This window comes from Myxocyprinus asiaticus, chromosome 14 (assembly GCF_019703515.2).
Source record: "Myxocyprinus asiaticus isolate MX2 ecotype Aquarium Trade chromosome 14, UBuf_Myxa_2, whole genome shotgun sequence".
In the NCBI taxonomy this organism is placed as follows: Eukaryota; Metazoa; Chordata; class Actinopteri; order Cypriniformes; family Catostomidae; genus Myxocyprinus; species Myxocyprinus asiaticus.
Window position 1 is genome coordinate 34,721,733 of NC_059357.1, and position 27,792 is coordinate 34,749,524.

Here is a 27,792-nt window from a genome sequence, read left to right on the forward strand (position 1 = left end):
AAAATTATTATCAAGAATATGATTTTTGCCCTAATATCAAAGGTCTTACATGAAAAAAAGAAATTATGATCCAACGTGAATTTTCTTGATAAATAAATATGATCATGCCTGGTAACGTGCATGTATAATGGCTAGAAATAGCATTTTATCTTAGCATAAAGCTGACAATTTACACAAGGATTATTTCTATTTCTTCTGCTCCAAACTTACTTCAAACTTACTTCTCTGTCTGCACGTATGAATGTAACACATCATAAGAAAGTGTTTCACCGCTGTTCAAATGCACTTTGGATCACATCATTTATATGTATAAATGTTTTCCATCTGAAAGGACTAAATATTAAATGAAACAAATGAAAATAAAATGCAAAGTAATCTCTTCAGTATTCAAAATACTTTTTGAATGTGACTGTATTCTAATCACCAATGATTTAAATTGTAACTGTAGTGGAATACAGTTACTTGTATTTTGTATTTAAATACGTATTCTTGTTACATGTATTTCGTTACTCCCCAACCCTGGATATATGATCAGATATATAGCCACACAGAAGTCTTGGCTACAAAAAAGCAATTCAACATTTTCATCATTACTGCCCAAGAAAAAAAGATAAAGTTGAACACACATTGTCATTTAACTTTTGTCCACAAGGGGTTAGTTGTCACAATGGAACCTGTAATTAAACCAGTGGTACAGGTTTAACGTGAACATTCATGGGAACATCCTTGACAAAATTCACAAAAAAACAAAAAGCAAAAAACCAAAACAAAACTAGGTGTTTGAAACCAGCATACAAAACCACTGGTAGAGAATACACACATTTGTGTAAGTTGACTTTTAACTCAAAACCTTATAGCTACTTCAGTATAGACCTTGTGACAATTATCCCCGGTCTCCCTTTATCAAAATAATCATACTTCAATAATTATATCCTTTTAAAAAAATGATCACAATATTTCACACATAGAACTGTCAATCTTAAGTCAATAAATAGATCACACATATAAAGAATCATTGGGGTAGAGGTTGGGAAAGGCAGAGGCATGGGACAAAATGTGAAACAAACTATGTGATTAATAATAGCAGGCTCTGTACAGCAGCAAGGGTGTAAAACTCATTTTAAATTGAGGGCTAGATTGGACCAAAAGTTACTTAATGCAGACTAAATTGTTTTATTTAGTTAAACCTTGATGTACCCATGGATGGTGAGTGCATGCACAGACCATGTTATTCCAGCTATTAAAGTCCTGTATCACCTTTGTAATAAGCTATCTGAAAGCGAACATAACACAAAGTAAGGCCTAAATAACAATAAACTACACTGGTTTTGGAGAAACAAGAGAGACTGAGCATGTGATTGTCTGCATCTGTTGCAGTGATAAATTGTAATGCTGCAGCTGTTAGTTTAAAGGCTTGAGTAAACTTTGGTTGTCTGCGTTACTGAACACTCCTCGCACAGTAGGTGTGAAGCAAATTTTACCATCAGGAGAGTCTCCCAGATTTTTTCGACACGCGGATGTCTGTGTGCATCGTCGCCGCATGCACCTGCCATTGACTGTACTAAAAGAGTATTACAAAGCAGTTGTAGTGCGCATGCGTCGAACGTGTGAGTCAAAAAGAGCACCTGGTCAAAAGAGAATAATTTGAAAGGCAACGCAGTCGACCGGGCACGATCCAGTCCAGAACGTATACCAATCCAGAAAGTATACCTGGGCCTTTACTCTATTCCTCAGCTGTAGTATGTTAGTAATCTACACCAATCGTGGAAAGTTGCTGCCATGTGCCATTTGAATTAGCATATGAGTATTTCACTCACGTTCAAGTGTTTTGTTGTCAGAGAAGAAACACGGAGGGTGCCAGTTTCATTCTTGTATATTTCTTGGGGAACTTTTATTTTGACACTGACACAGAAAGCTTTCTCTCCTCCGCCAACTTGGAAACTTGTATGAGCTAGGCGCCCTGAGCATGTTTGATTATTCCGGCGACTCTCAGCTGTGGTCGGCTGTAATGTTGAAGCTGTTAGTTTAACTCTATTTCTCTCACATTTACATTTAGCCATTCTTACATGTTAGTCTGAAACACCACAAACACAAGCGGAGTGATACAAACAGTAAAGTGTCCCAGTGCTGATGATCTGAGCTATCAGCACCCTTGGAACGCCTCTCATCCAATCAAATTCGAGGACCGGAACTAAATGTTGTGTAATTTACAATGAAATTATATCTGTTTTACAAACCAGCACACAGATCACGTTTTATTATGTACACCTTAAAGGAACAGTTCACCCAAAAATTTTAATTCTCTCATCATCATTTATGTGCTTTTGAGAGCTTCAAAAATGTGGTCACCATTTACTTGCATTGTATGGATCTACAGAGCTGAGATATTCTTCTAAAAATCTTTGTTCTGACGTTTGGATCACAATCTCCTAAATATCTAATTAAAAAAATAAAATTTTCTGGCTATTATTTCATATGTTAGGCTTTATAAGATTAAGCTTTATGCTTTGTATGAAAAGTGCTGTCAAACAAAAACATTTATTATACTATTTATTGCTACAACTGAAAGCTTGCCCAAAATTACAAAAAAAAAAAAAAAAAAAAAAAAAAACTTGGCTGAAGTGGTTGGGAAAAAGAAGATATTGATATTTTAATTTGTGTGGTACAAAAGTACTGATTAAACTAGATACGCAAAGTTTGTTGAGACTAACTGTAATTTTGGTTTGACAAAAAGTTAGAAAGTTTTATAGGTTTTACAGTAAGACAAAGAAAGAAAGAAAGAAAGAAAGAAGGGGGCCTGGGTAGCTCAGCGAGTAAAGACGCTGACTACCATCCCTGGAATCCCAGGGCGTGCTGAGTGACTCCAGCCAGGTCTCCTAAGCAACCAAATTGGCCCTGTTGCTAGAGAGGGTAGAGTCACATGGGGTAACCTCCTCGTGGTCTCTATAATGTGATTCGCTCTCGGTGGGGCGCGTGGTGAGTTGTGCTGGATGCTGTGGGGAATAGCGTGAAGCCTCCACACACGCTATGTCTCCGCCGTAACGCACTCAACAAGCCACGTGATAAGATGCACGGATTGACGGTCTCAGACGCGGAGCCAACTGAGATTCGTCCTCGGATTGATTTGAGTCACTACGCTACCACAAGGACTTAGAGCGCATTGGGAATTGGACATTCCAAATTGGGGAGAAAAAGGGGAGAAAATAAAAAAATAAAAAAAATGAAGAAAGAAGGGAGCATCTTAAAGCAGATTAAAGGGCTTGTGTGTAAGTTTTGACAGTTGAAGTTTGAAATCAAACATGTAATGTAGTCTAAGGGATTTTGGCATAAAGTATGACTTCACAGGGCTTATTTGATAGGAAAATAATAATGGTAGTCAAGCTGTGAGGTAATTGCAGACAGAATTTACAATAAAATGACCAAAAGACCACTATTTATGAGCCACACTTTCAGCCCTTCAAAGCTCTCACAATGGAGGGTAAAGCTTTTGAAGGAAATAGGGTTTAGGGAAGATCATTTTTGAATAGAAGTGGCCTAAAACAAATTTGGCCTCGGGACCCTTGCTAGTCATAATCCGCACCTTGTTACAGTGAGACACTTACAATAGAATTGAAAGGGGCCAATTTTTGAAGGGGTCAAAAGGCAGAAATGTGAAGCTTATAATTTTATAAAAGCACTTACATTATTTCTTCTGTTGAAACGTGTATTATTTGAGCTACAAAGTTGTTTAAATTGTTGTTTTTATAGTCATTTGAGGGATTTAGGTTTAACACCTTTTCTTCATCAACATAATGGGATAGGCGATAAGTTGTAAAATTGCCTATAACTTTACACAAAAAATATTAGTATGTGTTTTTATCACACTAAAATTATGTTAACACACATATTGTTTACGTCTTTTGACTAAACTTTTGAAACAGTGAGTATTTTATACATTTACAGATTGGCCCAGTTAATTTCCATTGTAAGTACCTGACTGTAACCCAGATTTTTCCTTTTTATTTTTTCAAATAAAAGGAGGGATAAGTCGAGATATATTTTTGTGGTAATCAACATAATGCCACAGATGTTGTCGACTGAGCTTAACTTGAATTGAACCAAGAATATTCCTTTAATGTACAAACCTGTTAGCACAGTTGCCCTGTGCTAATGCTATGAGCAGCCGGTGATACAGAAGACCCGTAGTATCATGGGAGACAACACACATCTTTTGCATTCTTATTTTGATCTGTTGCTTCTGGGAAAGCGCCTATGCATAAAAGTGTTGGGTATTTTACCAACCGCTACAAATTTACATTTGTTCACCTATGTAACATAAGAGTCGTACTTATGTTACATAATTTACTGCAAATTATTATTGCTATGTTTACTGCACTTTTTTGTTTATGCGTTTTATAGTAATGGGTTTCTTATTGTATTTGTTTTTAACTGTATGTTTTTGTTCTCTCTGTGTGAAGGCCTTTGTCCACCAGAGGCAATGCGATAATGCAAAGCAAATCACAGACGAATTAACCTTTCACACTGAAAGCAAGGGAATGTTCGCTGTTAGCACATTCACGCCTTTACAATAGGTGGCACTAATCGACAAGCAAATTTACCCCATTATGGTAGGAGGCGCATAGCATCTTTCAGCTGGTCTTCCCTTCACCCATCATGGATGAGAAGAAGAGCTACCATGGATTCACAATACGAAAGACAAGCAAGTTCTCTAGCGAGATGAATGATAAAATAGAACACATCTCTCAACAAACTGCAGTAGCGATGACAAGTGTGTTGTTGATTTGCTCAACCAGGAAGAAAACATTTGAGACACTTTCACAAACTATTGCAATTCACCTGCTTGACTAGTTGACTGACAATATTTTCAAATAGACACAGTCTGAGGGTTTAAAATCACACATTGCACACACATAAAGACAATGTCAATTGGAACAATACTGACTGTATCTTCTTGCCATGTAGATCTACTGGTATATTTTACATTTGTTCAAAACCCTGCATATTACAAACTAAACGTGACAACATCTAAATGCTCCAAGAGTTTATATAATGCACACAATAAAATACAAATCCCAACCAAAATCACCACACTTTTGGCATACAAAGACACTCTGTTACAAAGACATAGAATGCAATGCAATTCACAGCAATAGTATTAATATTTGGCAAAGAAAAACTTAAAGGTGCAGTATGTAAGATTCAGAAACACTTGTTATTAATGACACCTGTGGCCGTTAAGTGAACTGCAGCCAGCTACCCGTTGCTTGTGCTCGGGCTCGTGCACACGCTCCTTAGGGTCTGCAGCGAGCATGTGCCAAAACAATGACGTAACGTACAGAGACTGAACCTGATCCACCGGCATCATGCTGACAGATGAGGTAGCATAATTAAAATTACACAGTTATGATTGTTTTACTACAAACTTTGAGACTAAACTAAAAAACTACTTATCAGCTAACATAGCATACTGATAGTTCTACATACTACCGAACTATACCAGACAGTTTACTGTTACACTGCACTGTTATGTTGTACTATTGTATGTTTTGTATGTCATATGTTGTACTACGATCAAGAAACCAGCATATTTGCTTAAATTTATCCTGTATAGCTAACTTTTAGTATAAAGAGAAGATCATTGAAATTATTTGAAAGTTACGAAGCAAGATAGCTTGCTATTCATCAGCGTTAACAGGCAAGATCAAGTTAGCTAAAATGACACAGATTAATCCTTATGGCACTATATTTCACATGCTTTGCAGTTATGTAAGCTTACCTGTCCAATAAGAAGAACGGCAATTCAGGGTTGGTTTTGATGCCCAAAACCGACGAAAGTCCCTCCAAGAATCAAATGCCCTGCCGATGTTCACTCTAGTTTTTGCTCAACGATCACATTCCCGCTTAGCCAGATGGGATTCAGTAGATAAATGTTTTTTGGGGTTTTTTTGGCTTACTCTGAGTTTGTATAGGAGTCGTGTTGTTTGCTGGATTCCATCTCTAAGATAACGTTACCTAATGTTGCAGTTTGTTGTCGCTGTTGAATAGCGGAAGAGAAGCTATCAGTGAAGCAAGGCTCTCGGGAGCGCGCATAAACGTCACATCCTTTGGATTTTCCTGGCAAAAGCGACCTGCTCCCTTCACATGAAAATCAGTCTACAAGCTTTAATAGGCAACATAGGAAGTCCGGGAAGGGATCATTTTTTAAGTTGCATTACAAGCCGTTCACACATTGGCAAAAAAAAAAAAAAAAAAATAAAAATATTACATATTACAATGAAATATTACATGAAAATTGTTACATACTGCACCTTTAAGATCCGTAAAATTCGGTAGGCGAAATTACGTCATTTTAATGGGAGTCTACGGGATCGTGAATTTTGCACAATGGAGGCAGGCCAAGATGGCAACCGAGTCACACGTGTTTTTCGTTCTCTGGAAATACATTTATTTTTCATGCCACAGAAACAACGTTACCTTTACCTTTAATGATGGTGAGCAATATAAGACTTTGATAAATAAAGGGGAAATAGTTGTACGCTTCGAACTTCAGTTTTTTCTCTAAGGATCTGATATATTTGTTTGCACTTTGGTGGAGAAGAGACCTGCAAAGAACAAATAAAAAATGACGCCTAAAAGCTTCAGGTCACACTACAGGAACTGTCTCAACTGACTCTATGAGCTTGCATTCATATGCACATAAAAGTGAAAACACCAATGACCTCACTCCATTTCCTGAGTCTGAGCCCTGCACTCCGGATTCTAAGAGATATCGCTCTGAGCCTACACTTGCTGAGGTTCAAGATAGTAGTGGAGAAAATAAGTAAGAACACAGATGTTCTGAATCAGAAAAGCAAAACCGAGAGTGCGTTAATTCTCTGAAAGAGGCAACGGAATTTATTTTCCAAAAATTGAAAGATGTAAAAGTAGACATTGCTAACATCAAAACAATGGGTGAAGATCATCACAAAAGAATAACAGAACTTGAGGACAAGCTGAACAGTACCAAAGACGGTGGAACTTGAGGCTTTATGGACTGTCTGAACAGGAAGTTGAGGATATTAAAGCTCGAGTGGTTGATATTTGTCGCGCAGTTATCCCTGAGGCTGTGGAGAGTTGTCATCATCACATTGATGTCAGCCACAGAGTTTATAGGAGGAATGCAGAGAAGACACGTCCTGTTATCATCAGGTTCATAGCAAGGTCGACGAAAGACCTCTTATGGGAAAACGCAAAAGGATTGGAATATTTGAAATCCAGAAAGCTACGGTTTGGGGAAGATCTGACAGCAAAAGACAAGGAATCTCGCAACAAACCGTGGCCCCAAATCGACGCAGCCCGCAGGGAAGGGAAAAATCCTTTTATGTCGGAGCCAAAGCAATCGTTGATGGAAGAGAAGTCCGAGCGTAGACAGCAAAATATCAAAATATGTGAACTGTGTTACACACGCATTGTCCCTGTTTGTGATGATGGTTTGAATTAGAGCATACTCCGTGCAGTGGTCAATGGTTGACTTTCGTTATGCTCAAGTTTCTTTCTTTTATTATTTTTTCCCCCTTGAGTTTTTATGAAAGCATGTCCTTTATTTTTGAGAATGCTGGACTTAAGAAGGTAAATAACATTTACTACATCTTACGTTTTGTTTGACAAACTCTTTTAAATCTGTACTCAGTGTTATTGGAGATGACAACCCGTCAGATTAGTTACGTTGTTCAATGGTGTTGGATATTCGTTTTATTTCACTGCTTATTTATTTAGAGGAATGTCTCTGTGTTTATATTTGAATGTAAGGGGTATTCGTGATTTGCTGAAAAGAAAATCTGTTTTTTTTCTCTATCTTAAGAAGTTCAAGGCTTTACTTTTTGCAAGAAACTCGCTTTACAATTTGATTATAATTTTTGGAAAACTTAGTTGGGGGGGGGGGGGGGATCTTTGGCTATCCTATGGAAGCAATATTTCTGCCGGTGTTGCAATTCTAAGGGGGAAATTTAAAGGGAAAATACTCAAAAATAAAATACATTTATCTATATGGTTTATTCCAACACACTCTCACGGCGAAATCGTACGACTTTTCTAAATTTGGTTAATTCGTATGATATCATGCCACTGCACTGGTTTCACATTGCTGGACATCCTTTCCTACGTGATAAATCTAATACGTGACAATTACTTGCTTCTGTCACACACAACAGCTTCCTATCATGTTTACACACTCTACTGATTGGTTAAGTTTGTGTAAGGGCATAATATTAATAAGTACACTGTAAAAAATGTCTGTAATTTTAACAGTAAAAGACTGTAAAAATGCTACAGAAATAAAACGTTAATTGATTAACGAATATTAACTGTAAAATATACAGTAAAATATTTTAATATTTTAAAAGACAATACAGTATTTTGTTACAATAAAATGTTGTAAAAATGTAATTTTTTAGATGTAAAAAGTATGATTTTCCTGTATAATTAATGGTAAAAAAAAATGTACATTATGTTTAACAAGAGAGTACATGTACTTTTTACATTAAATTATTGTTAAAATTACAGTAAAAAACAATAATCCGGCGTTCCCACAATTCCCTGCGTGACCCATTACATTTCATTATATTTTATGGGAATAGTTATGTTTCTTCTTATTTTTAATATCAGTTACGTAAATTGGGGTGTTCTGTTTTATATTTAATGTAGTTTAGTTAATGTTTATTACATTATTTTAATTTCACATGTGTTACCCTGATGGTGTTTAGTGTTTGTGTGTCTCTACGTGTTTATTGGTCGTTGCTCCTGGAAAAACTACTATTGGTGAACTTCATGTCATCATATGCTCTTCTGTAGTTGCTACAGTGATTAACAATACATTATAAAGTAAAAAGCTGATTTTTACAGTTCAAGAAGGCTAATATAAAGTTTATGACGTGTTTTTACTGTGCCATTGTGCCATGTAAATTACAACAGTTTTAAACTGTAAAATTAACAGGTTGTTCTGTAAAGTTGTTTACATTTTTACTGTATTTTTTACATAATTATTCTGGCAACCACAGCTGGCAAATTTGTTTTGTAAAAACAACAGGATTTTTTTTTTACAGTGTATGTCTTTAACGACTCATGGGCAGAACTCGCGCTTACTTCCGCATTAGACATCCGGGAATTTGCACGTGATGAAGTCGTAGGAGTTTATGCAAACAACATCCTGCAAGACCATATCAAATAGCCAACTCATAAATTATGTACGACTTTTCATGAGATCAGGTTGAATCGGAGTCTGATGCAGAATTTTGAAGAGGAGATTAGAGATATCTTATCAACATTTTCTGATACTAAATTGGTTTTGGGGGGAGATTGGAACCCCATCAGTGCTCCTTCTTTAGATTGTTTACCTCCACAACATGAAAGACATCAGTATGTTTCTGATATTAGCCTAATGATCTATGTCTACATCTAAATTGCTTAGATGAATGGAGAAATAGAAATCCTGATAAAATAGAATTAACATGGAGCAAGAAAGAAGGTTCCAGACAATCCAAAATTGATTTTTGGTTACTCTATAAAGAATCAGGACAACAGGTCAAAGGAATTGATACTATACCTTCCATAATTTCTGACCATAAAATGATCCATGTAGTGGTTAATTTTGATAATTTGGTTGAGGAAAGGGTTCAATTTAATTATTGGAAGCTAAATAATTCACTTCTTGTGAATGTACAATTCCAAAAATCAAATAAAGATATCATAAAAAGATGTTATAATAGAGTGAATGCTTCTAAAATGTATGGGTTACAGTGGGAAATTATGAAGTAAGAAAATTTGCTATTAGAACTGGGAAAGAATTAGCCAAGGCCAAAAAGCTTAAGGAGGATTCCATAATTAAACAAATATTTCTTATATATGAAAAACAACATTTGTGCCAGATAGAAAAGGATGTTAGCCAAATTGCAATTAGAATTAGATCAAATATTTGAGAATCAAGCTAAAGGAGCATTTGTTAGGTCCAGGTGTAAATGGTTGGAAGAAGGAGAGAAGAATTCCAAATATTTCTTTAATTTGGAAAAGAGAAATACAGAACTGTCTTCACTAAAGAGACTTAGAATTGATTCTAAATCTCTCAGTTTGTAACAAGCTTTTATATATTAAAAAAAATGATATACAAAAGATGAGGATATTAGAGATGCAGGATCATTCCTTGACTCAATTAAATCATATTCTAAACCAATTGATAAAGACTCCAAAAACAAATGCGATAAGGATGTAACATTGGATGAAATACAAAACAGCATTGCTAAATTAAAAAACAATATATCATCAGGTAATGATGGTTTAACTGGCAAATTTTATAAGACCTTTCAAGAAGACCTTTCTGTATTTCTTGTACATGTTTTTCATGAAATATTGGAAGCTGTGAAAATGTTGCCCACAATGTCTCAGTGTATAATTACCCTTATACCAAAATCAGTTAAAGATCCACTTAGGATTGTTAATTGGAGGCCTATATCATTAATTAATAATGATGCCAAATTGTTATCAATTCTGCTTGCAGAAAGATTGAAATTATGTTTGGATGAAATCTTTGACCATTGCCAGTCTGGAATTATGCATGGCAGATTTATTGGAAATAATATATGCTTAATTTTGGACCTAATTGACTACAATTACTTAATTAATGATGAAAGCTATATTTTGTTTATAGATTATTACAAAGCATTTGATTCTATTGATCAGGCTTTTTTAGTGGATACTTTTTTTGGCTTTGGTAGTAATTTTATTAAAGCTATCCGTACACTATATAGTGATTGCAATGGCTCTATTAAACTACCCTTTGGAACAAGCTCCAGATTTAATATTTCTAGAGGTGTAAAACAAGGAGACCCAGCAGCTCCTTTCTGATTTTTATTAGTTATGCAAGTGATATTTCTTCACATTACAAAGAGTCCATTTCAAGGCATTCGTTTATTTGATAAAGAAAGAAACATTTCTCAACTTGCTGATGATACAACATTATTTTTGAGGAGTGATATGGAAAGTGCCACAGCACTTGAGTGTTTAAATAGTTTCTCTTTAATATCAGGTTTAAATATAAATATTAATGAGTGTGTACTGTTTGCTTTGAAAGAAATACCTGAGGGTTTGACAGAATTATACGGCATTCCAATTAAAGATCAAGTTTCATACATGGGGATTCAAATATGTAAAAATCAAATGGAGAGAAATTATTTGAACTATCTTCCGCTAATTGATCAAGTACAAATTACATTTAATTGTTGGTTAATTAGAGACTTGTCTTTGAGTGTTAGAATATTGCTGTCAAAGGCTGAAGGATTGTCAGGATTAGTTTATGCAGCAATGGTCTTGGATATTCCACAGTCAATCATTAAACAGGTTAATAAGAATATGTATAACTTTATTTGGAAGAATAAGCCACATTACCTAAACAGAGGTGTATTATGTAATCCTTTTCATCAAGGTGGTTTAAATGTTATTGACTTTGTAACATCTAATAAAAATTTTAAGATTAAATGTTTTCAGAATTGCATTAAACCAAATAATAAATTGTGGTACTATATCCTAAATTTGATTTTTAGCAAAGTTGGTGTATTGAATTCCTCCTCAACTGTAACTTTGATATTAGCAAAATTCCCATTAAACTGTCTAACTTTCATAGGCAAGCACTGTTATCATGGCTGATGGCATATAAACAATTTCTGTCCTCGTAGATGTTTGATTTGGAATAATAAGGATGTCAAATATAAAAATAAAACACTTTTCTTTGAATATTGGTTTAAAAATAGCATCTTATTGGTGACACAGTTGTTCCACCCCAATGGTTATCTACTTTCATACACTGAATTTTTAAACAAATATAAACTTCCAGTATCTGCTAAGGAATAAGCAAATGTCTTTGATGCTATTCCATCTGGACTCCTTCAGTTGTTGCGTTTTGCTGAAGTTGTAGATTCGAATCCTACTGTTGATTTTAATTTAAAATTAAATGCTTTGAGTATTATTGATAATAAATGCAACAATAGTTTCCTTAGACAGATTTGCCAGCCAGTTAAGATACCCCCAGCAAAAAGCTTTTGGAATTCACGTTTTCAAGATATTAAGCGGGAGGACGTTTTCATGGTCTTTAGGAGATATTGTGTCACCAATAAAATAAGGGATGTTTCGTATAAAATTATTCATTGCATTTACCATGTAAATCATGTCATAAGGAGATTTAATAAAGAAATTGACTTGACGTGTGTTTTGCAACTTCAGCATTGAGATTATTGTGCATTTTTTCATTGATTGTATTTGTAATAAATTGTTTTGGTGTAACTTTGAGGATTTTTTAAGGAGATCACTGGGATTGAGATTATTTTGGAAGTTAAAGATTTTTTTTTTAATTTTTATTTTTATTTTTTATGATAAACCCTTAAAAAAGAAAATATGTTATGTTATTATCCTATTTATTATTTTAGGTAAATATTATATCCATAAATGTATATGGTCCAAGAAAATCCCACATTTTGGACAATTTAAGTTTGAGCTCTATCAGTACCTTGAAACTTTGGAGGGTGTAAGGAACACCAAGGCAACAGAGACTCTGGACTGTTGTAGAGTCTTGAACTTTTACCCATATTAGACACCCCTGCATCTATGGCTTTGGAATGTTCTAATACCCCTTTGTATATAGTTATGAATGTTTTTCTGTTTATTTGCTTGTTTATCTTTTTTCCCTTTCAATTCTTCTGTTATGTGAACTGTTACAATAAAGCATTTTAAAAAAAAATTTAAAAAAATACAAATGAAATTTTTTTTAATTTTGCGCAACGAACTTCCGGTGTCATAGAATTTCCCCTCGCACATTTCACGTGAAGTTCAAGTTTGGTGAGATTTGACAGGCGAATTCACAACGTTGACTGGTTTGGTAGTGACCTCTCTGTGTGGGTGGTGCTTCGTACACAGCTACACTGAATATTCACAAAAGACAAGGATATCATTTTGGCAGCAAGTTTCTTTTTATCTTCATTCGTTTGAGTACACAATGAGAAGAGACGTTTTTGGTTGTTACATATTTTATTAATTGCATTTGACATTTTATCTTTATGCTTTTAAGTGACTCCGATTGCAGATACACGCAAAGCTGCTGAATGATGTGCTTATCTGTATTTATCAGCAAGAGCAGCAGACAGAGCCGCGAGGAACTTGTCCACAGCCACATGCACTTCTGCGGTGAAATCAGTCGGGAAATGAATTGCAAGAGTCACGAGGATGTTATGGGACAAAATCTAAAAAAAAACAAAAATAAAATAAAACCAAAAAATTATGTAGTGAATTACCAATCAATACATTATGAATAAATAACCTCCAGTATTTCTCATTTGGATGTCTCCATCACCTCATCAACTTATCAGCATAGTGCTCCATTACCAGATTTCGGTGTGTCAGAGATTAATGGGACACGAAAATTCAATCCAGAGAATGATTTAAAAAACTGCACTAAAACACATTAGCAAAGGTCCTTGGCACTGGACCTCTCACCTTGAAGTTTCCAGGATCTATGCGGAGCTTAGTGGCATGCAGTTCACTCAGGGAGCTCAGTCCACCAACAAGATCATCCATTTTACCCACAGCATCAGTAATGGCTGCCATCACAGTTTTACCATGCTTCATCACTGGGGCAGAGCCAGGAGAGAGGTCAGGCCAATGAGCAAAATATGTTTTGGTCTGAGGGTAGACAACAAGCATTCTGCAGAAAGGAAAAGAATCAGTTCATGATATCCTACATAACATTGACAAAAAGAAAGAAATAAATAAATAATAATATCTTTCTATGTTGATTTGTTGATTTTGAAGACAAAACTCAATTTAAAAGTAGTGCTCTTACCTCCCTAGAGCTTCCTGGCCTATGGCGTCGGCTTTACTAGAGATTTTACCCCAGAAGGCACTGACCAAGGATTTATCATTAGCTGTCAAACTCATTGTTCGATCTTTTCCACGTACTGTATTTATTAAGAGCTTTTGGGTTGTAGGATAAGGGGGTGTTTTTATAACCTCCAGAGCCACCACACCCAACGCTGCAGCAGCTCCACCTCAAAAACTTCAGCCAACACTTACAGATGAATATTGTCTATCATTTCATCATTCACATAGCAACAAAATATATGAAAAACAGTGAATGCTTATATATTTAGTCAAAACAAAATAGTAAAGTACATGAATCCATGATGCATGTTTGAATACATCTATCTAAAACAATGATGTAATATATAATCCGCTCACCAGAATGCAAATACATATATGCAAATATATATTAAGGTAATATTAATATATATATATATATATATATATATATATGTGTGTGTGTGTGTGTGTGTGTGTGTGTTGCTGTCCTCAAATGACCCAGAGCATCTCTTATGCAAGGACACTCATTCAGAAACCAAATACATAGATTAATTTGAGTGAAAAATTGGATTGAAACATGCACTCTATTTCCTAAATTATATATACATGTTTTATTCAAAATTTTCACTCAGATTATTCTGTGTATTTGTTTTCTGGATGAGTGTCCTTGCATAAGAGATGCTCCAGGTCATTTGAGGACAGCAAAGTCCACCTTTGGGTGGACCACATTAAAAGGAACATGATATTCACTGTTATCAAAATGTACCAATTTAAGACACTTTGAAATGGGAGGAGCTGGTCTGAATGCCCAGATAATAAATAAAACTGGCACTTAATCAACTTTAAAAACCTTGTTTATTTTTAGTTAGGAAGTTAATTCTACGTTAATTTAATGTGAAAATTGATACAGCTGAGCTCTTCACTTATATTGATATCTCTGATTCATTTGTCCACCATTTATTTGAAAACTGGCGAGTCAAATTATTGCATATTTTTTCTCTATTCCGTTCGGTGGAACGTGTTTTAAGCAACCAAAGACGTGATTTGGAATATTAAACAGCTTTGCTTTTGATTGAGTGCAATGTAACAACAGTTATGACGTTTTAAACAAGTTTGGAATTTGTACTAGAGTTAGAGTTTAGATGAATGTCTTTTTGATGTATTCCTGACACATCTTCCTTCACAATTTCTAATCAAAATGTAACATTTACTAGGGTCGGATCCAAGTACGATCCACTGTAGGTGTAGCCTATCAGTCTCAGTCTGATGCAGGGCGGAGAGTGCAAGTATAAATAAAACTCCCCACACCGCCTCCATCAACAGTATGTGCAACATTCACACTTGTTGATATAACGACTAAAAGCTAATCAAGATGGTGGAGTGGTCAGATTCCGAGCGTAGGACTATTGCGAGTGTCTGGGGTCAAATCAACATCGGTGAAATCGGACCCCAGGCTCTGGCAAGGTAATGTGATGTCATGTCAAAGATGATTTACATAATTCAATCATGTATTTTGAAAGAACTTTGGGACTTGTATATTTCCATCATTCCATTTGTTGCATGTAACAGGATGCTGATCGTATATCCCTGGACTCAGAGGTATTTCGGGACCTTTGGAAACCTGTTCAACGCAGCGGCAATCCTGGGCAATCCCAAGGTGTCTGAACATGGCAAAACTGTGCTAGGTGCGTTGGACAAAGGCGTGAAGAACCTAGATAACATCAAAGGCACATACTCCAAACTAAGCTTGCTGCACTGCGAGAAACTCAACGTCGATCCCGACAACTTCAGGGTATATGATACTTATTTTATTCCAAATATGACCTTATAATCATGATATAGAGCACATATCTAATATATAGACTTTTGCTTCCTAACAAATGCACGTAATCTTGACTCACACAGCTGTTGGCCGATTGCCTGACCATTGTCATTGCGACCAAATTCGGATCCGCTTTCAGCCCTGATGTTCAGGCCACCTGGCAGAAATTCCTGTCTGTCGTTGTGTCTGCGCTCTCCAGCCGTTACTTCTGAAGTCCTGGTCACGGTCATGGAAGGAACCACACACTGATTCTCTACATTCAATGATGGTTCAATGCATCACAGAGTTGAAAAAAGATATAAATAAAGTAATCAATCATTGTATGGATTTTGTATCTCTTATTTCATGAAGTGAATCAAGTCATGTTTATTCATAAAGCATATTTCAAATAACACTAGTTGATCCAAACTAGGGAAGACGATTGTTGGTTGGCACACCTTTCCATTCATTATATGTTGAATATCTCTGGCGGAACAAAATGTCAAGAGACCTGAACTAAAATGCATTCCATGTTAACAAATATGTATTAACTTTGTTAATTAATGATTAAAGTTGTATTGTGCATCTTGTAGATGTGGGGTTGGTTGGCGCACAGTTAAAGGAATAGTTCACCCAAAAATGAAAACGCTCTCATCATTTACTCTAGTGGTCGACCCATATGGGTGTTTTAATGGCCGATGCCAATATCCAGAGAGCAGGGTGGCGGATAGGCCGATAAAATGCCGATATATAACACAATTTAATATCGTAAATAACATAAACATAAAATTGCTAAAAAAATAAATAAAAATGATAATAATACTAATAAAACTCTTATTTAGCACTATATTTACTCAATTTCACACAAAACTTTAACTGTAAAAAAGAATAATAATAATTTATTTTAAATGGTAGATTGCAATTTCTTCTGATTTCTGTTTAATCATCACATTTTAGTAATTTATTTGCACATGAAGAAATGTTTAATATATTAGGAAGAAGGAAATAACAGTACACACAGTAGTCCAGCAACCATAGATGACATGTCCACATTAGCAATCGCATTTATTCAAAAAAAATACTGATCAAACCAATTGTACATTCAGTGCATAGTGAATAAGACATTTACTTATAGCACATGTGACGCACTTTTACCTTGAAGTTGCACCAGAGACTACTTAGCAGAGATGGGCCTCTTCTATTAAAATTAATGGGGAAAATCAGAATGCCCAACTGCAGCCAACAGTCAATGGATGTAGATAGGAATGCCAGCCTTACAGGTAAAAGAGCCAATCACCTTTTAGATACAGACATCACCTGCCAATCAACTCGAGAACGCGCATGAGCATTAGCTATAAAAGCTGAGAAAATGTAGTTTTTTTGTTAAAGATATCCGTACACTATATAGTGATTGCAATGGCTCTTTTAAACTACCCTTTGGAACAAGCTCCAGATTTAATATTTCTAGAGGTGTAAAACAAGGAGACCCAGCAGCTCCTTTCTGATTTTTATTAGTTATGCAAGTGATATTTCTTCACATTACAAAGAGTCCATTTCAAGGCATTCGTTTATTTGATAAAGAAAGAAACATTTCTCAACTTGCTGATGATACAACATTATTTTTGAGGAGTGATATGGAAAGTGCCACAGCACTTGAGTGTTTAAATAGTTTCTCTTTAATATCAGGTTTAAATATAAATATTAATGAGTGTGTACTGTTTGCTTTGAAAGAAATACCTGAGGGTTTGACAGAATTATACGGCATTCCAATTAAAGATCAAGTTTCATACATGGGGATTCAAATATGTAAAAATCAAATGGAGAGAAATTATTTGAACTATCTTCCGCTAATTGATCAAGTACAAATTACATTTAATTGTTGGTTAATTAGAGACTTGTCTTTGAGTGTTAGAATATTGCTGTCAAAGGCTGAAGGATTGTCAGGATTAGTTTATGCAGCAATGGTCTTGGATATTCCACAGTCAATCATTAAACAGGTTAATAAGAATATGTATAACTTTATTTGGAAGAATAAGCCACATTACCTAAACAGAGGTGTATTATGTAATCCTTTTCATCAAGGTGGTTTAAATGTTATTGACTTTGTAACATCTAATAAAAATTTTAAGATTAAATGTTTTCAGAATTGCATTAAACCAAATAATAAATTGTGGTACTATATCCTAAATTTGATTTTTAGCAAAGTTGGTGTATTGAATTCCTCCTCAACTGTAACTTTGATATTAGCAAAATTCCCATTAAACTGTCTAACTTTCATAGGCAAGCACTGTTATCATGGCTGATGGCATATAAACAATTTCTGTCCTCGTAGATGTTTGATTTGGAATAATAAGGATGTCAAATATAAAAATAAAACACTTTTCTTTGAATATTGGTTTAAAAATAGCATCTTATTGGTGACACAGTTGTTCCACCCCAATGGTTATCTACTTTCATACACTGAATTTTTAAACAAATATAAACTTCCAGTATCTGCTAAGGAATAAGCAAATGTCTTTGATGCTATTCCATCTGGACTCCTTCAGTTGTTGCGTTTTGCTGAAGTTGTAGATTCGAATCCTACTGTTGATTTTAATTTAAAATTAAATGCTTTGAGTATTATTGATAATAAATGCAACAATAGTTTCCTTAGACAGATTTGCCAGCCAGTTAAGATACCCCCAGCAAAAAGCTTTTGGAATTCACGTTTTCAAGATATTAAGCGGGAGGACGTTTTCATGGTCTTTAGGAGATATTGTGTCACCAATAAAATAAGGGATGTTTCGTATAAAATTATTCATTGCATTTACCATGTAAATCATGTCATAAGGAGATTTAATAAAGAAATTGACTTGACGTGTGTTTTGCAACTTCAGCATTGAGATTATTGTGCATTTTTTCATTGATTGTATTTGTAATAAATTGTTTTGGTGTAACTTTGAGGATTTTTTAAGGAGATCACTGGGATTGAGATTATTTTGGAAGTTAAAGATTTTTTTTTTAATTTTTATTTTTATTTTTTATGATAAACCCTTAAAAAAGAAAATATGTTATGTTATTATCCTATTTATTATTTTAGGTAAATATTATATCCATAAATGTATATGGTCCAAGAAAATCCCACATTTTGGACAATTTAAGTTTGAGCTCTATCAGTACCTTGAAACTTTGGAGGGTGTAAGGAACACCAAGGCAACAGAGACTCTGGACTGTTGTAGAGTCTTGAACTTTTACCCATATTAGACACCCCTGCATCTATGGCTTTGGAATGTTCTAATACCCCTTTGTATATAGTTATGAATGTTTTTCTGTTTATTTGCTTGTTTATCTTTTTTCCCTTTCAATTCTTCTGTTATGTGAACTGTTACAATAAAGCATTTTAAAAAAAAATTTAAAAAAATACAAATGAAATTTTTTTTAATTTTGCGCAACGAACTTCCGGTGTCATAGAATTTCCCCTCGCACATTTCACGTGAAGTTCAAGTTTGGTGAGATTTGACAGGCGAATTCACAACGTTGACTGGTTTGGTAGTGACCTCTCTGTGTGGGTGGTGCTTCGTACACAGCTACACTGAATATTCACAAAAGACAAGGATATCATTTTGGCAGCAAGTTTCTTTTTATCTTCATTCGTTTGAGTACACAATGAGAAGAGACGTTTTTGGTTGTTACATATTTTATTAATTGCATTTGACATTTTATCTTTATGCTTTTAAGTGACTCCGATTGCAGATACACGCAAAGCTGCTGAATGATGTGCTTATCTGTATTTATCAGCAAGAGCAGCAGACAGAGCCGCGAGGAACTTGTCCACAGCCACATGCACTTCTGCGGTGAAATCAGTCGGGAAATGAATTGCAAGAGTCACGAGGATGTTATGGGACAAAATCTAAAAAAAAACAAAAATAAAATAAAACCAAAAAATTATGTAGTGAATTACCAATCAATACATTATGAATAAATAACCTCCAGTATTTCTCATTTGGATGTCTCCATCACCTCATCAACTTATCAGCATAGTGCTCCATTACCAGATTTCGGTGTGTCAGAGATTAATGGGACACGAAAATTCAATCCAGAGAATGATTTAAAAAACTGCACTAAAACACATTAGCAAAGGTCCTTGGCACTGGACCTCTCACCTTGAAGTTTCCAGGATCTATGCGGAGCTTAGTGGCATGCAGTTCACTCAGGGAGCTCAGTCCACCAACAAGATCATCCATTTTACCCACAGCATCAGTAATGGCTGCCATCACAGTTTTACCATGCTTCATCACTGGGGCAGAGCCAGGAGAGAGGTCAGGCCAATGAGCAAAATATGTTTTGGTCTGAGGGTAGACAACAAGCATTCTGCAGAAAGGAAAAGAATCAGTTCATGATATCCTACATAACATTGACAAAAAGAAAGAAATAAATAAATAATAATATCTTTCTATGTTGATTTGTTGATTTTGAAGACAAAACTCAATTTAAAAGTAGTGCTCTTACCTCCCTAGAGCTTCCTGGCCTATGGCGTCGGCTTTACTAGAGATTTTACCCCAGAAGGCACTGACCAAGGATTTATCATTAGCTGTCAAACTCATTGTTCGATCTTTTCCACGTACTGTATTTATTAAGAGCTTTTGGGTTGTAGGATAAGGGGGTGTTTTTATAACCTCCAGAGCCACCACACCCAACGCTGCAGCAGCTCCACCTCAAAAACTTCAGCCAACACTTACAGATGAATATTGTCTATCATTTCATCATTCACATAGCAACAAAATATATGAAAAACAGTGAATGCTTATATATTTAGTCAAAACAAAATAGTAAAGTACATGAATCCATGATGCATGTTTGAATACATCTATCTAAAACAATGATGTAATATATAATCCGCTCACCAGAATGCAAATACATATATGCAAATATATATTAAGGTAATATTAATATATATATATATATATATATATATATATATATGTGTGTGTGTGTCTGTGTGTCTGTGTGTCTGTGTGTGTGTGTGTGTGTGTGTGTGTGTTGCTGTCCTCAAATGACCCAGAGCATCTCTTATGCAAGGACACTCATTCAGAAACCAAATACATAGATTAATTTGAGTGAAAAATTGGATTGAAACATGCACTCTATTTCCTAAATTATATATACATGTTTTATTCAAAATTTTCACTCAGATTATTCTGTGTATTTGTTTTCTGGATGAGTGTCCTTGCATAAGAGATGCTCCAGGTCATTTGAGGACAGCAAAGTCCACCTTTGGGTGGACCACATTAAAAGGAACATGATATTCACTGTTATCAAAATGTACCAATTTAAGACACTTTGAAATGGGAGGAGCTGGTCTGAATGCCCAGATAATAAATAAAACTGGCACTTAATCAACTTTAAAAACCTTGTTTATTTTTAGTTAGGAAGTTAATTCTACGTTAATTTAATGTGAAAATTGATACAGCTGAGCTCTTCACTTATATTGATATCTCTGATTCATTTGTCCACCATTTATTTGAAAACTGGCGAGTCAAATTATTGCATATTTTTTCTCTATTCCGTTCGGTGGAACGTGTTTTAAGCAACCAAAGACGTGATTTGGAATATTAAACAGCTTTGCTTTTGATTGAGTGCAATGTAACAACAGTTATGACGTTTTAAACAAGTTTGGAATTTGTACTAGAGTTAGAGTTTAGATGAATGTCTTTTTGATGTATTCCTGACACATCTTCCTTCACAATTTCTAATCAAAATGTAACATTTACTAGGGTCGGATCCAAGTACGATCCACTGTAGGTGTAGCCTATCAGTCTCAGTCTGATGCAGGGCGGAGAGTGCAAGTATAAATAAAACTCCCCACACCGCCTCCATCAACAGTATGTGCAACATTCACACTTGTTGATATAACGACTAAAAGCTAATCAAGATGGTGGAGTGGTCAGATTCCGAGCGTAGGACTATTGCGAGTGTCTGGGGTCAAATCAACATCGGTGAAATCGGACCCCAGGCTCTGGCAAGGTAATGTGATGTCATGTCAAAGATGATTTACATAATTCAATCATGTATTTTGAAAGAACTTTGGGACTTGTATATTTCCATCATTCCATTTGTTGCATGTAACAGGATGCTGATCGTATATCCCTGGACTCAGAGGTATTTCGGGACCTTTGGAAACCTGTTCAACGCAGCGGCAATCCTGGGCAATCCCAAGGTGTCTGAACATGGCAAAACTGTGCTAGGTGCGTTGGACAAAGGCGTGAAGAACCTAGATAACATCAAAGGCACATACTCCAAACTAAGCTTGCTGCACTGCGAGAAACTCAACGTCGATCCCGACAACTTCAGGGTATATGATACTTATTTTATTCCAAATATGACCTTATAATCATGATATAGAGCACATATCTAATATATAGACTTTTGCTTCCTAACAAATGCACGTAATCTTGACTCACACAGCTGTTGGCCGATTGCCTGACCATTGTCATTGCGACCAAATTCGGATCCGCTTTCAGCCCTGATGTTCAGGCCACCTGGCAGAAATTCCTGTCTGTCGTTGTGTCTGCGCTCTCCAGCCGTTACTTCTGAAGTCCTGGTCACGGTCATGGAAGGAACCACACACTGATTCTCTACATTCAATGATGGTTCAATGCATCACAGAGTTGAAAAAAGATATAAATAAAGTAATCAATCATTGTATGGATTTTGTATCTCTTATTTCATGAAGTGAATCAAGTCATGTTTATTCATAAAGCATATTTCAAATAACACTAGTTGATCCAAACTAGGGAAGACGATTGTTGGTTGGCACACCTTTCCATTCATTATATGTTGAATATCTCTGGCGGAACAAAATGTCAAGAGACCTGAACTAAAATGCATTCCATGTTAACAAATATGTATTAACTTTGTTAATTAATGATTAAAGTTGTATTGTGCATCTTGTAGATGTGGGGTTGGTTGGCGCACAGTTAAAGGAATAGTTCACCCAAAAATGAAAACGCTCTCATCATTTACTCTAGTGGTCGACCCATATGGGTGTTTTAATGGCCGATGCCAATATCCAGAGAGCAGGGTGGCGGATAGGCCGATAAAATGCCGATATATAACACAATTTAATATCGTAAATAACATAAACATAAAATTGCTAAAAAAATAAATAAAAATGATAATAATACTAATAAAACTCTTATTTAGCACTATATTTACTCAATTTCACACAAAACTTTAACTGTAAAAAAGAATAATAATAATTTATTTTAAATGGTAGATTGCAATTTCTTCTGATTTCTGTTTAATCATCACATTTTAGTAATTTATTTGCACATGAAGAAATGTTTAATATATTAGGAAGAAGGAAATAACAGTACACACAGTAGTCCAGCAACCATAGATGACATGTCCACATTAGCAATCGCATTTATTCAAAAAAAATACTGATCAAACCAATTGTACATTCAGTGCATAGTGAATAAGACATTTACTTATAGCACATGTGACGCACTTTTACCTTGAAGTTGCACCAGAGACTACTTAGCAGAGATGGGCCTCTTCTATTAAAATTAATGGGGAAAATCAGAATGCCCAACTGCAGCCAACAGTCAATGGATGTAGATAGGAATGCCAGCCTTACAGGTAAAAGAGCCAATCACCTTTTAGATACAGACATCACCTGCCAATCAACTCGAGAACGCGCATGCGCATTAGCTATAAAAGCTAAGAAAATTTGGTTTTTAGCATAATCTGAGGTAAAGAAGCACCATTTATGATACCAGTGTTGTCAGATTTTACTGCTGATTTGAAATATGTTCCTTGATCGTAATCTTGACCATCCGTTTTGGAGATTTTGGTCTTGTTCCATTCAAGTAGATAGGAGCTGCTCTTGCATGACTGGAAATAGCCTCCCGAGAGCGTTCCAAACATGTCTGACAGTGACTGACTTGCTAGAAAGACTTTGGTGCACTCACACGCTCATGCGGATCCAGCGCAAGCAGCAATCTCCTGACAGTTAAACAGCCTGGATCGCCTGCTTGGATTGTGACCACTGACCGTCATGATTTGTGAATCAGAGGAACTTTTGATCCTGATCCTGATGTTTTTGATTCTGGCTGAGAGAATACGCACTTCAGAGGAAGATATTAGATGAGTGCTAGAAGGGAAGAAAACGCTGGATTTTCGTGAGGTTAGTGAATTACATCTGTTTAAATGAGATATCTGCATATTTGCAGATGGTATATAGTAGAAGTTTTATTGATATTTGCCTTTTATCATTAGTCAAAGTTACAGGGAACTGTTGAGAAGAAACTGTTAGAATACATGCTTTAGAGGTAAATAAATGAGCACTCCACAGGATACTGGATTTGCTCAAGTTGTGCGGCAGAAGAGATTCAGCGTCAACTGTCGAGCATGTCGGCAGTGCTTTTGAAGGTCACTGCGGACTTGGAGGATCTTGCTGTAAAACGTTGATCGATCACTGCTATGGAGACTAAATTCTCTGAGTTGGTTACAAGAATTACGAGAAATGGATCGATTATCTGGAGTCATCGGAGAGGGAATTAGCTGCTAACCCGCTAAAACCAGGCAGATTTGCAGCGCATCTGCGAAAAGTTGGAAGACCATGAGAATCGTAATCGGCGAAACAACGTCCAAATTGTTGGAATTCCTGAGAATGAAGAAGGCCGAGATATGGTGAAATTCCTAGATGAGTTCTTCTCGAGTCTGCTCGACATAACAGGCCATGAGCTGAAAATCGAGCGAGCTCACAGGGTTCCAGCTCGGAGATCCGTGGAGGGAGACAGGCCCCCAATCAATTCTGGCCAAATTTCTGAGATCATCCGATAAAGATCTTGTGTTATGTGAGGCGAAAAGGAAGGCTTTCTTGGTAGAACCACAACATTTTCTTGTTCCCAGACTTTGCAAATTTGACAAGAGAAACATGAATGATTCAGGGAATGCAAGAATCTCTTACGTCAATGGAAGGTCTCTTTTGCACTGATGTTCCTGGCCAAATTGAGAATAGATACTAAGGATGGCTGCAAAATATTTAAATGCCCACAGCAAGCATTATTCTTCATAAAGTCAATGGAATGAGTAAGTCATTGTGTGGCGCTCGCTTTGCAGCCTAGTGGTCCTGACTCACTGAACATTCACTTGACCGTCCGAGGAATCAGGGTGCCTTTTTTGTTTCTTTTTGTGTTGTTCCGCCTAGTGGCTGGAGCTTGTTTTGTGGAATAACACTCCTTCAAGAAACTATTGCATAGACGGAGGGTCGCTTTTACACTGAATGTTCCCGGCCAGATTGAGAATAGATGCTAAGGATGACCGCAAAGTATTTACTTGTCCTCAACATGCATTGTCCTTCATAAAGTCAATGGAATGAGTAAGTCATTGTGTGGCGCTCGCTTTGCAGCCTAGTGGTCCTGACTCACTGAACATTCACTTGACCATCCGAGGAAACTGAGCGCCTTTTTTGTTTTTTTTTTGTGCTGTTTCTGCCTAGCGGCTGGAGTTTGTTTTGTGGAATAACACTCCTTTGGGACAGTTGTGAATGAATCTGCATGTTCCTTGTACTTATGCCTCCTGTTGGATGGAGTTTGTTTTGTGGAATATTTTTTGCAGGACATTGGAATGATCAGGTCATCTACTGCACTCATGAAACAGCTGGCTCACTGAACATTCGTTTGACTGTCCGAGGAAACTGAATGTTTTTTTTTCTTTGGGTGTGTACTGGTTCCGCTAGAGGCTGGAGTTTGTTTTGGGGAGGTACACACTTTCGAGACAGTATGTAGATGAATCTACATGTTCTTTGTGTTTATTCTGCCTATTGGCTGGAGTTTGTTTTATAGATTTTCTTCTGTTATGTAATTCTGTCTCACAGAATTTGTATAGAAGCACCAGACTTGAGCAATCCAATGGCAAAGTTGTTGTGGGGGCTCTCGTGTTTAGAGGGATGGACGCCGGTTGGCTCTGTCGTGCGCTGGGTTCATGCGCATGTTTTTCTTTTTTCTGTTTGTTTGGTTCGGGGGGATGTTTGGGGTTTGACTGTTGCACTAATGTTGGAATGTGGTCTTTATAATTTTGTTTTTGACACACAATCTATTTTTTCTAATATGTCAAAATGTTAATATGAGTGGATTGTCTCTCTCCACGTGGAATGTGAATGTGTTGGGGAACCCCATAAAAAGAAGGAAGGTTATTTCTTTTCTTAAACAAAAGAAATATGTTATAGTATTTCTTCAAGAAACGCATCTTTCCCCGAAGGAAGCTGAAAAATTTGGGAGGATATGGGGTGGGCATGTTTTCTTTATTGCTGGCTCAAGTAAGAGCAGGGTAGTCATTACACTGATAAATAAACATCTACAATTCAAATGTCTCAAACAGATTAATGATAAATTAGGAAGGGTCATTATTGTTTTAGCAGAAATTCAGGGGCAAAGTCTTATTTTGGCTAATATTTACACACCTAACGCTGATGATCAGGGCTTTTTTATAGATCTTGAAGGGATGTTGCAAGCTGCTGGCACCCCTCATGATATAATATTGGAAGGAGACTTTAATCTTTTGATGGACTCAGTCCTTGATCATAGTGAAGCATAAGTGTGTAAGCCCCCTAGAGCAACAGTGATACTTCACAGGATGTGTAAAAATCTTGGTCTTACAGATATTTGGAGACTTTTGAACCCATCTGGTTGGGACTATACGTTTTTTTAATCAGTCCATTAGATTTATTCTAGAATAGATTATTTTTTTTATATCTAAGTCCCTCATTTCAACTGTTGTTGATCGCTCAATTGGAAACATCTTAGTCTCAGATCACACCCTGGTGAGTTTAGAGTTGTTGCCACATACGGAGAAAAAGAAATCATATAGTTGGCACTTTAATGTATCCCTTTTGCAAAATCCTGAATTCCAACAAATGTTAAAGTCTGAAATCAATGTTTATACAGAGAGAAGCTGGTCCTCAGTATCCTCTGTGGGCGTGGCTTGAGAGGCACTTAAGGCTGTTCTTAGGGGTCGGATCATACAGTATGCCTCATTCATCAAGAAATCCAAAGCATGAGAACTCGGGGAGTTGGAAGTGAATATTAAAAATGCTGAGGCAGAGCTGAAGTGCCGAATGTCGTCTGATGGCCTCAGAGGATTGACCCAATTGAAATACAGATACACTATATTGCCAAAAGTATTCGCTCACCCATCCAAATAATTGAATTCAGGTGTTCCAATCACTTCCATGGCCACAGGTGTATAAAATGAAGCACCTAGGCATGCAGACTGCTTCTACAAACATTTGTGAAAGAATGGGAGCTCTCAGGAGCTCAGTGAATTCCAGCGTGGTACTGTGATAGGATGCCACCTGTGCAACAAGTCCAGTCATGAAATTTCCTCGCTACTAAATATTCCACAGTCAACTGTCAGTGGTATTATAACAAAGTGGAAGCAATTGGGAATGACAGCAACTCAGCTACGAAGTGGTAGGCCACGTAAAATGACAGAGCGGGGTCAGCGGATGCTGAGGTGCATAGTGCGCAGAGGTAGCCAACTTTCTGCAGAGTCAATCGCTACAGACCTCCAAAGTTCATGTGGCCTTCAGATTAGCTCAAGAACAGTGCGTAGAGAGCTTCATGGAATGGGTTTCCATGGCCGAGCAGCTGCATCCAAGCCATACATCACCAAGTGCAATGCAAAGCATCGGATGCAGTGGTGTAAAGCACGCCACCACTGGACTCTAGAGCAGTGGAGACGCATTCTCTGGAGTGACGAATCAGGCTTCTCCATCTGGCAATCTGATGGACGAGTCTGGGTTTGGCGGTTGCCAGGAGAACGGTACTTGTCTGACTGCATTGTGCCAACTGTGAAGTTTGGTGGAGGGGGGATTATGGTGTGGGGTTGTTTTTCAGGAGCTGGGCTTGGCCCCTTAGTTCCAGTGAAAGGAACTCTGAATGCTTCAGCATACCAAGAGATTTTGGACAATTCCATGCTCCCAACTTTGTGGGAACAGTTTGGGGATGGCCCCTTCCTGTTCCAACATGACTGCGCACCAGTGCACAAAGCAAGGTCCATAAAGACATGGATGAGCGAGTCTGGTGTGGAAGAACTTGACTGGCCTGCACAGAGTCCTGACCTCAACCCGA

The 27,792-nt window shown here is 36.5% G+C and overlaps 4 protein-coding genes across 4 annotated transcripts; 2 read left to right on the forward strand and 2 right to left on the reverse strand.

Moving 5' to 3' along the window:
• Nucleotides 1-13,028: 13,028 nt before the first annotated feature.
• LOC127452130 (hemoglobin subunit alpha-like) lies at nt 13,029-14,023 on the reverse strand. The gene is made up of 3 exons (XM_051717354.1): nt 13,859-14,023; nt 13,513-13,720; nt 13,029-13,259 (listed from the first exon to the last, which is right to left on the reverse strand). Exons 1-3 carry the CDS (start codon nt 13,951-13,953, stop codon nt 13,131-13,133), a joined length of 432 nt encoding a protein of 143 aa, XP_051573314.1. The 5' UTR covers nt 13,954-14,023; the 3' UTR covers nt 13,029-13,130.
• Nucleotides 14,024-15,171: 1,148 nt separating this feature from the next.
• On the forward strand, nt 15,172-16,020 carry LOC127452124 (hemoglobin cathodic subunit beta-like). Its single transcript, XM_051717349.1, has 3 exons — nt 15,172-15,339; nt 15,445-15,667; nt 15,781-16,020. Exons 1-3 carry the CDS (start codon nt 15,248-15,250, stop codon nt 15,907-15,909), a joined length of 444 nt encoding a protein of 147 aa, XP_051573309.1. The 5' UTR covers nt 15,172-15,247; the 3' UTR covers nt 15,910-16,020.
• Nucleotides 16,021-19,334: 3,314 nt separating this feature from the next.
• LOC127452128 (hemoglobin subunit alpha-like) lies at nt 19,335-20,329 on the reverse strand. The gene is made up of 3 exons (XM_051717353.1): nt 20,165-20,329; nt 19,819-20,026; nt 19,335-19,565 (listed from the first exon to the last, which is right to left on the reverse strand). The coding sequence occupies exons 1-3, from the start codon at nt 20,257-20,259 to the stop codon at nt 19,437-19,439; spliced, it is 432 nt and encodes a 143-aa protein (XP_051573313.1). The 5' UTR covers nt 20,260-20,329; the 3' UTR covers nt 19,335-19,436.
• Nucleotides 20,330-21,511: 1,182 nt separating this feature from the next.
• On the forward strand, nt 21,512-22,360 carry LOC127452125 (hemoglobin cathodic subunit beta-like). Its single transcript, XM_051717350.1, has 3 exons — nt 21,512-21,679; nt 21,785-22,007; nt 22,121-22,360. The coding sequence occupies exons 1-3, from the start codon at nt 21,588-21,590 to the stop codon at nt 22,247-22,249; spliced, it is 444 nt and encodes a 147-aa protein (XP_051573310.1). The 5' UTR covers nt 21,512-21,587; the 3' UTR covers nt 22,250-22,360.
• Nucleotides 22,361-27,792: the final 5,432 nt, after the last annotated feature.